This window comes from Manacus vitellinus, unplaced genomic scaffold, assembly GCF_001715985.3.
Source record: "Manacus vitellinus isolate BGI_N305 unplaced genomic scaffold, ASM171598v3 scaffold_3_pilon, whole genome shotgun sequence".
NCBI classification, from domain to species: Eukaryota; Metazoa; Chordata; class Aves; order Passeriformes; family Pipridae; genus Manacus; species Manacus vitellinus.
In genome coordinates this window covers 42,597,261-42,607,998 of record NW_021940535.1, presented here as the reverse complement: position 1 = coordinate 42,607,998, position 10,738 = coordinate 42,597,261, and the positions used below count along the sequence as shown (strand labels likewise).

The 10,738-nt window shown below is 41.9% G+C and overlaps 1 protein-coding gene across 2 annotated transcripts in view; it reads left to right on the top strand.

Annotated features, from left to right (window-relative positions):
* Positions 1 to 2,238: 2,238 nt before the first annotated feature.
* The window catches only part of CUL2 (cullin 2), a 45,543-nt gene continuing 37,043 nt past the window's right edge, over positions 2,239 to 10,738 (top strand). For both annotated transcript variants that reach the window (XM_018075726.3, XM_029961827.1), the window contains exons 1-2: positions 2,239 to 2,343; positions 4,935 to 5,073. In XM_018075726.3, coding sequence (XP_017931215.1) covers positions 4,955 to 5,073 — 119 coding nt within the window. In that variant the 5' untranslated portion in view covers positions 2,239 to 2,343; positions 4,935 to 4,954. The remainder of the gene's footprint in view (positions 2,344 to 4,934; positions 5,074 to 10,738) is intronic.

The following is a 10,738-nucleotide window of genomic DNA, read 5'->3' as shown; positions in this document are numbered from 1 at the left end:
AATGGCAACTTTCTTCACTGGCATTCTTGGGCACAGCGGGTTAATTCCCCTCATCAGCAGCTGGGCTTCAGCAAGTAGGAGCAGCCCCACCACAGAGCTAACAAACACAACTAAACTCACTGCTGCTAAATCATGTATGCACTCATGTAAAGCATTGGTGAACACACCCAAGTTTTAGTCTTGCTCTTGGCAGATAGATTAGAATTATTTCTTAATGGACTGTAGGAGAACCTCTCTGTTCTTTTGGAAATGCAGGCAGCACTGTGGGAGTGACAGGCTGACCTAGGCAGCACACACAGTAATGCTCACAGCTTGCTCATCTCAGACTCCTGCAATATCCTGTTCTGTATTTTCCCTTGGTAATTCTCTGGCCAAGCTTGACAAAGAAACTTGAAACAAAGAACATTCAGATTTTATGAAGTTTTTGGACTTAGAAATTGTTATTTCCTAAATACATTTGAACCCAAGAACAATTTTTAAATACCTTACATAAAAAGCAATAATGAATGTTCATGTTCTTCCTCCTAATCATGATTACCTCATCTGCAGTCTTACAGAACAGAGTTTGCAGAATAGTTAAGGACTCAGTATCTAATGTAGTCTGTGGGATTTGTGAATATTCATAATTTCAGAAAATCAGCACATGAGTCTCCCATGATGAACACACAGAATTATTAGCTTTGAAAATACCTCCCTTCCCATATCTATGTTTCCAGTTCTCAACAGTTAACATAGGACAGGACTTCTTCATATAACAGAAATTTAGAAAATATGTGCTGTGTAATGGTTGAGTAGTGTACAGATAAGGATGTTTTTCATTAACTGCTGTCTAGCTTGTGTTATCTGATATGATCTTGTACAATTAATACATTCACACAGCATGGTTAAATAGCATAATTTAATTGTGCCAGCATATATCTTAACTTCTAAGAGTTTAACTCGCAAGCTTGTGGCTAACACTGCCACTAAAAAAGAGCCTTCAGTCCTACAAAAGGGTGAAAGTGCTGCAGATACAAACCAATGATTGCAGAAAATAACAAACAATCAGAAGCTGAAAGTTACAGCCTCCCTTCTCCCAGCAAACAGAAGTGAATCGAACCAGCAGAATAGAAAAAGAAAAGGCTTTAGGCCGAAAACAGAGGAAGTTGCAAGAGTTTAAAATGTCTAGAAAGAGTTAATAAAAATAATTTAAAAAGAAAAAAAAAAAGCAAAAGCATTAAGGCTTAATGAAAAAGCTGTAAGTACTGGAAATGAAATGGGCAAGGGCTTGAATTGAAAACAGGAAAATTGATTATTTTTACTCGAGTTTTGAGTAATTTGATAAACACAGTTTTCCGAAACAAGTATCTGTTTACCAGAGAACCATGTCTCTGTAGATACGTGCACTACATGTTGCAAATGCATCCTTTTCTTAGCTTTTTTTTAAAAAAAAGAACTAATATTTTTAGTTGGGAGTGCTCTCTGAGCGGCAGGTCCGCGTTTAGTCCCGGCTCAGCGCCTGATGTCTGCACTGCTACGTGAGCCCGAACCTGGGCGAGCTCTGGGCTCCCACAGCGCGCCGGGCACCGAACACCTTCAGCTACTTAGTCTCCAGAGCGACTTCACTTTGTTACTCCGAGTGAACAACTTTGCATTACCCTTTTCCGCCAGGAACTCCAAGGGGGGGCGGGTGCCCTGCTAAGCCGGCCAGGCTGGGCGGCGCACCTCCTCTCGCACCTCCAGCACGTGGTGGGAGAGGGGGAAATTCCCCGCTGGGAGCCGGCGGCGGGACGGGGACATCCCCACCTTCTGGGGAAACAGCTTCACGCAGGCCCCGGGAGCCCCGCGCCCGGGTAAGGGCCCCCTCCCATCCTGCGTCCCGCCGGGTCCGCCGGCCGCCCTCCTGGACTCCATGTCGGGAGCGGTTCCCCCCAGTGGAGAAGGAGCGGCGACGTGCGCCGGAACACCCGCCGCCGGGAAGTGGCGGCCGCCCCGCGCTCCGCGTACAGCGCGGGCCGTACCAAGCCGCGCTGTCGGCGCGGGGGGGGCCGGGTTCGGGAGGTGCCGGAACACCGGGACCCTCTGGCCCCAGCCTCCCGCAGCCGGCGGGAAGAGCGCGGCGAGCACAGCCGGGGGCGGCAGGCGGCGGCGCGGAGGGCGAGGCGGCGGCGCGACGGCCGCAGCTCCGAGCGGGGCCGCGGGCCGCGCCCCCGGCCCGGCAGTGGCGGCGCCGGCGGTAGGGGCGGGGCGCGGGCGGCTTTTGGGTAATGGGCAGCCTGTGAGGACGGAGCGGGGCAGCGACCGCGGCCGAGGCAGGAGCGAGGAGGCCGGGCGGGGGTCGCTGATCGGGCCCCGGGCCGCCAGGTAATGCCTTGCCCGGCCCAGCCGCCTCGGCCCGCCGCGCTAAGGGGAGGGAGCGCGCGCGCTCGGGGCGAGGCGGCTCCGACCCCCGCCGGGTGTGCGCGGGCGGGATCGGGCCCCCGTACCGTCCGGCCCGCGCTCCCCGCCCCAGGCCCGGCCGCGTTCTGTGGCAGCGCCGCGCGCCTGCCCCGGGTCCTGCCCTTGCCCCGCGGGAGGGCGCGGCGCGGCCTCTCTGGCGGGGCCGGTCATTATTATGTCCTGGCGGCATCCTCGGCCGGTTTCGCTTTTGTTTTGGAGGGGGAAGGAGGTGGGGAGCGAACGGCTGGGTCCGGGGAGCGGGGCACGGGGGCGAGGGCAGGCAGAGCTGGTCACCTGTTGGAGGCCAGTGCTCCCGCCCTTGGCTGTGCACCCACCGCTGGCTTGTAATTTATCGAGGTGGTTCAATAGGTTGGAAATTTGGAGAATGCTTTGATGCTGGGGGAAACTACATTTGTTTGAACGAATATGTGTCGTTTGACACTGGTATGTTTTAAAAGATGAGGCGATAGAAGCAACATCTTTTCATTATTCTCATGTGTAAATACGTTTCAGCAATATCTGCTTACCTTAGGGCTTGTCAAACAGGTATGGTTTCCCACCCCCTGAATAGTATAAACCCTAGGGTAGATATTCTGCCCTACCATAATTCTTACTATGGAGGTTTATTTGCATCAGTACAAGACATTTAATATTCTAAGCTGGTGAGCTTGCACAATGCAGACACCAAAGCACAGCAAACCTCAAAACCCCACCATCTTACAGGAAAGTTTTACTACATTTAGTAGTGTGTCTGTAAAACACATTTAAATTCATATTGGTGTGAAAGCTGTGAGAGACTGCAAAACAACAGTCAGCTTTATCTTAACTCTAGAATACTTTGTTGACTGTGTGAATGCTTTACATGTTATTAGGTTTTGGTGATACTGAACACAAGTTTACTGATTCTGTGTGATGTACTGTGGGTAGGACTTTTTCTTCACCCTTCCTTCCTCCCCAGGGTTTTGCTTATCTGTGAAGAAAAGGTTCTTTTACCTTGGAGGTACCACATGTGTTTCCAAGACAGTGACCTATAATGTAACACTCAATTATGTACAACTTCATTACCACAAGCACTTCTTATGATTGTTAATTTTGTTTGTGGACCATGATTTTTTTTTTTTTTTGGGGGGTATCAGCTTGTGTTTTCCAGAATAATGGTATTAGAGCTCTTTGAAGACTACCACTTTCTCCCTTACCCCCTTTTTTTCAGTTCTCACTGATTTTCTGTGAAGTAAGCTGCTACTGACATCCCGGGCTTGAAGTAATAACCATGTTGCAAATATAACAACATTAACAGCAGTTGAGGAGCTTGGTTAGTTAGTCGAGGGGGTGTTTTGTATGCATGCAGGGTAAAAGTTACATCTGATTTTATTGTATTTTTTCTTAGACAGAGAAGTTCTTTACCCTGCAAGAGCCAGCAGTGATTAAGGTAGTAAGTTAGTTGCTAAATGGTTTTGTAGCATGACATTTGATTCTTTCCCTTATAGAGGTCTGCCTCTTGTGTTCAAAGTCTGCTTGTCACAAGCCTTCTGTTTTCCCTTCTGACCTTGAAGATTTGGGAAGACAAGAATTACTTGTTCATGTATTTAAAATGAAAGAAGAAATATTCTTTCCATGTTTTATTTTAGTCTTACAATGTCATGTTTCTGAGCAGGAACTAGACTTGTTTTGTGCGTGGAATGTCACACATCAGGTCCTTTCTAGATTAGGTGCATAGGACAGAGACTAGTGGAAACAAAGAAGAGGCCTTCACAGTTGTCTCTTTTTCTTTTTAAATCACCTTACTTTTTCCCTGGTTTTATTTCGATAATTTAATGTTGAGGGTTTCTTTTTCCAGTAAATCTCTTCCAGTATTTTTTATATGAAATTATTAACACAGCTTCTGTATTTTGAAGCCATGTCTTTGAAAGATTTCAGGATTTGTCCTACTGCATAGTGCAGCAAACTGCACAAGCTCTACATATTGCTCTGTGTTTAGAAATGTTGTCTTTTTGCCATCCTGATCAAAGCTTTGAGATTTTGTGGCTTTTTAAATGTAGCACCAAAAATGTCTCATGAAAACCTGAGGTGAATGTAGGCTAAAAACTGACAGTAGTAACTTCAGATACTCTGGTAATAGTTCAGTGTGTTCCTGCCCAAAATTTGCTCAGATACAGCTTAAACAGGCTTTGCATATCAGTGAACAAATAAGAATTTACCGGAGAGTTGTTATCTTCATATAGCACTGTTAAATGGACAGCTTGGTGAGACAATGAACTTCATGAGGCGTGATGTTGTTAGATTAATTGGTGTTATGTTGTAGGCTACTTGTGCAAGATGAATGTTTCATTCCATTATATTAAAACCAAGAGTTCGTGAGCTTAATTTTGGAGGGTGGGGAAGCAGGGGTGGGTGTTCGCGTTGCTCTGTCATGGTGGTGCAACACTGTGCAAAGTTTAAATTGAAAAATTTAAAGGAAATGCATGTATTTTTTAATGATTGTGCAATGTTGTCTGACAAGTTTAATTCTTCTACAGATTAACACTAAAGCCCCACAATGTCCTTGAAACCACGAGTAGTTGACTTTGATGAAACATGGAACAAACTTCTAACGACGATTAAAGCTGTTGTTATGTTGGATTATGTTGAAAGAGCAACGTGGAATGATCGCTTCTCGTATCCTTTAAGTGAAAAATCTGACTTAATGTGTTCAAATGATGTATTTAGCACAGAGGAAGCCCGTGTTACACAACAATTTCAGTGATCTTGATCAGAAGCTTGTTGTAAGGCTGTACCTGTTATTAAGCCTGAAGATCAGTGGATATGTTGAAAGGGATGGAAAATTCTGTGTATTTGGGAAGTATTCTATGTGAAAGTCACCATATTGACAAAAAGTCTCAGTTTTAGTCACTTTTAGTAACTCTGTTACTTAGCTTATGCTATAACTGTTCACAAAAGTGCAGGCCTTGAGTGTCCCCTATTCTGATAATGAGGTTTTCTTGTTTGTTTAAATGTGTATGTGGCAGGGGAAACACCAAGGGCAGAGAATGCACATCTTTAAACTTGCGGTGCGGGGAATAGCGAGGTTTTTCTGTGTACAGATTTCTGCCTTTCCTTTGCACTTCTGTCTGTACTGGTGTCTAGCATATTAGACATTTTTATAGCAAGGGTTTATTAAAAAGTCTTCTTTCTTTCCCTCCACTATCATAACCTCTCTGTTCTTTACAGTTAAGTCATGGTTAAAAATAATTACTCTTTCTGTGATCAAATGGTCTTGCCGTTCAAGTCAGAGCTGTATATATATCGTTGTAGTGAAAGGTTTGCATTTTATCTGTAAAATGGACTTGTAATTTTTTACAAGGTTTAAGTTGCAGTTAACTTCTTTTAAAATAAGTTCTAACTGTTCTAACCAGTTATACTGTGCTCTGTGTCTATGTATTCATTAGCCATTACAGTGTGGTGAATAATTAGACAATTTTAGGAGGCTTTGCACCTGTTCTGCAGCAATTATACAGAGTTTGGTTTAATTATAAGGGGGAAGAATGGTTTAGACTTATTTATTGATTTGTTAATTCTTGTGGGTGAAAAAAGAAGCTCCTGAGAAGATTCTTATGTGTGGATTTTTACAACACAAGCTTATTCTGCATGCAGAATCTTGACTCTAAAGTCTCTTCTTGTTCTGAACCTGTTACCCTTTCTCAGAATTGCTTTCCCATGTGCCTGTGTTTTGACTGTGTACATGTGTATACTTAAATGGAAAATTTAGTTGCTTGTGGACCCTTATTGTGGTGCAATAATCTTTAAGGAGCTCTTTCATATTAAAACTTGGTAATTAGTTTCTGGGGACATGACTCGTCACCTTGTCTTGGAGTCAAGTTCAAGTGACTCCAGAATTTTCAGACGTTTTGAACTAATTAGTTGTGTGCTTATGTGCTGACAAGTTGAGCTACAGTCATTCTTTCTAAGCAGTTTTTGAGGGTTTAATATTTCAGTCTTCAACAAGTGGTTAAATTCTGTAGCTTAAAATTCTAAACATTTAGACAAGGGCACCTAAAATAGATTTAAATATAAAATAATAATTGTTGCATGAGATGTTGAATTGATTCCTCGTCACACTGTTTCACTTAGAACTTCTTATGTGGAGACCTTGTACACAAGTCTGCTGTTGATCCTCTTTTGGGATTTACTGCAGTTGATTGAACATCAGAAAAGGAATGCTTACGAATAGCGGACTCAGGAAGCAGTCTTGGAAGAATCATTAGGCATGTAATTCTTAAGACCTTACTTACTATCATCTCTTAATTATGGTCCTTGGAAAGTGGTACTATTAGTGCCTGATTTGGCACAGGCATGACCTTTTTGGCTTATTGTCTATGGCTGAGTGGCCTGAGGAGTTTGTGTGACTTGTAACTTCCAGCTTGAATGTTGATTGTTTAGTACTTCTGCTTCCTGTAACCAAACTCTGTGTTTTAACACAAACTGCTCGCTGGGTATTCAACAACTGGGTGAAAGTGGTAGTTCTGTACAGCTGGTGTGAAAGCTTTTTCCAGGCTTTATATATAAAGAGAACTAAAGTCTTGATGATATATTTTAAGTAGATTTACCCTTTAAAAAATATGTCATCTTGTTCTTTGTTAACTTCTTATTCTCAGTTAAATTCAATATCATTGGAGTAATCTGTTTCTAGACACCTACAGAGGTTTTAAGGGAAATGTCATATGAACTCTATTTTTCAGATTGCTTAATAAGCACAGTTTAAATAATCTGTCCCAGATTATTTGAATTGTGTTTTAAGGAAACTCAGACAGGTTACTTCGTTGATTATGGTATCAATTGATCTTGTACTGTATAGTTGAAACAATAATGTGGAAACAAAGGCTAAGCTACAGCAAAGAATCAGTTTTCATCTGTAGCAATGTGTTCTACAAAGTGTTTGCTTTCTCTTGTGCTGCTTGAGACAGCTGAGATCAAATTGAGTATGGAGGCTAATAGTATTTGAGGGATGAGAGGCTTGTACTGTGCATATTTCACTTCTAGAACTAATTTTTGCCCCATTAGTTCCCCAGAACTTGTTTGTCTTGAATATAGTGTTTCCTTTGTAACTTATGGTAATTTTATTGCTAAAGGTAGCTTATTTTTAAATAAATCCTTTATCTCAAACTTGAAATTCTTTAATGGCAATGAGCTGGGAACCACAACTGTGTAAGAGTTAAAATCTTCTGGAAAAGATCACTTGAAAGACAATATGTCACTTTATTTAAACAGTGAGTCATCTTGAGACACCTTTGACCTTCAGATTTCCTTTAAGGTTCTCAGCAGAAAGAATTGTGTATGGAGTTGTTTCATTGTCTGGAAAAGGAGTGACAGTTATGTCTCTCTTTGAGATGTTATTTACAATAATTTGGTTATTGTGAATATGTTGTATAACTTTCTAGACTTTGCTGCTAACTGTTCAGTAGACCTGCTCTTTAAGTTAAGAGGCTACTCAACCTTGATTAGAGTGGTAGGTAGTTCATCTGTGCTTTGATAACTACTTTTTACTTAGAACTTTTGCAAACAGGTAGAACATCAGGCTCTTCCTGTTGTTGTCTTGGATTTTCCACCACCAAATAAATAAGATGGACAGTACCCAGGGAGGATGGTAGCTGTACTGCAAATAGAATTATTTTAAAAGTATGCAGCATCACCACCGGCTTTTTTTTTTTCATTTCTCTGCATGTTTGTTCTTCTTCCTCTTAATTCTCTGTTTTACAAGGATTCTATGATAAACCAGAAACTTAAACATGTGTCTTTAACAAAACAATCAGCCCAAAGGGAAGGAAGAGTAAATAAAGTTCACATAATCACAATTCTTTCTGATTATGAGTCCTCAAGTCCTCTGTGAATTTTGATTCTGTTATGGAAGAAGACCAACAATTGAAAATTTACCCAAAGCTCTGAGTTGGTCTTCTAGAAAAGATCTATTCAAAACCTTCTGTTGATATAGGGTCTTACCTAGATGCTTTTTTAACCCTGAGTTCAGTATTTGTGAGCTTTTATGGCTGTGGATATAGTATTTTCTGATTGATAGTAGTTTTGTTGTTCTTTCTTAGTTTGGAAGTGCTTAGGTTTGGGTAATGCCTTGCAAATAACAACAGCCAAAGGACTTAAATCACATAAGGCTTTTGATGTTCTTGTTCTCAGCACAGAGTGAAGGCCCTTAAGCAGCAGTTTGGCTTCAGCTTCCTTTCTCACCCTCCAAAACTCCGTGCTGAACTGGAAGGACAGATGGCTTTCACCATTAAAGCTAAATTATTGAACAGTAAAGGCTTCTTCCTGATCTTCTAAGGAACGGCAGCACAGGAAAAATGTGCTTTAAGTGTATGGAGTAAAATGCCAGTGATGATTAATGATTCATCTCCCCTCAGAGGTTATTTTTTTTAAGAGATTCACAACATTTTGGACATAACACTCAAGTTTGGATTCTGGACTGAAAGACAGATAAAGGAACCAGTACAAATAGAGCAAGAATGTAACAAAGCTACTCTGTAATGTGTATTTCAGTCTCATGATACCTTTTTAGCAATTCAGAAAAGCTTAGTGCCCCAGCAAGTAGCATTTGGTGTTGCTTTTTAGTGTTTGGTGGATACAGGAAAAGGTGTGAGTTGCCTGTTAAGTGTTTCTGTGATTAGGCTCATAGTTTGCATACCTGCTGAAATGAAACAGAGTAGCATATGTCAAGGAGGAATAATAGATTCAGCTTTCTTTGCTTGCAAGAAAATTTTTTCTCTAGAGTAAGGAAAGGCGTGTTTGGAAGATGTGCATTTTCATGAAGGAGTACAGATATTATTTTCATACTTAAATAGGATTACTGCAACTAAGAAGCTTGTTTACAACAGTCAAGTCATCCAGACTTCTAACAGAAGCCTAGGGCACAGAGGCTAGATTAATTCAGAGATATTTGTTTGCTGCTTTCAAATAAACTTCTGTTACTATTTTCTTGTGCTGTTTGGGTGAAGACTGCATCTTTTCTCTAAATTTGAAGTACATTGTTTTTGTAGTAGAGATCCGTTATAGTTTTGGTGATTCAGATAATGTAGTTGTGGATCTAAAGAGAAAAAAGTCAAGTTCCCTTTGCTTGTGAGTAGCTTACAAAGATTTCTAATTCTGGAGTTTATTTTCTCAAAGATATCTTTGCATAGTGAAGAGGCTTGTGGTCTGAATTGTGTTGAGGATGCATTTGACTACCAGCCATCCTTAGACTGAGAAAATTTCTTGGAGAGGGGAAAGTGTAAAAAACAATTGTTCTTTATAATGTCTTTAAAAAAAATTTCATTCTTCGCTATTAATTTAATAGGGGTTTTTATATTTTATTGGTTACAGCTTTGTAAGCTATTGCAGTGCAATGCTGGGGTTTTCATTTAATACTTCTTGCCTTTCCAAGAAGAATTCTGATAAAGATGATCTATATGGGTGAAATAACTGTACACAAGATTAGATTCTGGTGGGGCTCTCCGAGATTCCAGTTGCCCAATGAAGGGGTTTTTTTTTGATTAGTTATCTTACATCAGTATCTTACATCAGGCCAACAAGGCTGATATCCTGGTGGGAGTCTGTTGTAGATCACCCAGTCAAGATTATGAGGGTGATGAATTATTCTACAAGCAGCTGGTGGATGTCTCAAAATCACCAGCCCTTGTTCTCGTGGGTGACTTTAACCTGCCAGATGTCTGCTGGGAACTCCACACAACAGAGAAGAGGCAGTCTAGGAGATTCCTGGAGTGTTTAGAGGATAATTTCCTGCTCCACCTGGTAAATGAGCCTACCAGGGTGGAGCACCACTAGACCTGCTGTTCACAGAGAGGGGCTGGTGGGAGATGTGGTGGTTGGTGGACGTCTGGGACACAGTGATCATGAAATAAAAGAGTTTTCAATACTCAGGGATGCAAGGAGGGCCATCAATAAAACCTCTACGTTGGACTTCGGAGGGCAGATTTCGGCCTATTCAGAAGACTAGTCCAGAGTGTACCTGGGGAAAAACCCTTGAAAACAAAGGGGTCCAGGAGGGATGGACGTATTTCAAGAAGCAAGTTTTGAAAGCACAGGAGCAGGCTGTCCCAGTGTGCCGAAAGGCAAGCCGGCGGGGAAGACGACCGGTCTGGCTGAACAGGGAGACATTGAAAGAAACCAGGGTAAAGAAGAGAGCCTCCTGATTATGGAAGAAAGGGCTGACTACTCAGGAAGAATTCAGAAATATAGTCAGGTCGTGTAGAAAGAAAATTAGAGAGACGAAGGCACAACTTGAACTGAATCTCGCCACCTCTGTGAAGGATAACAAAAAGTCCTTCTACAGATACATCAA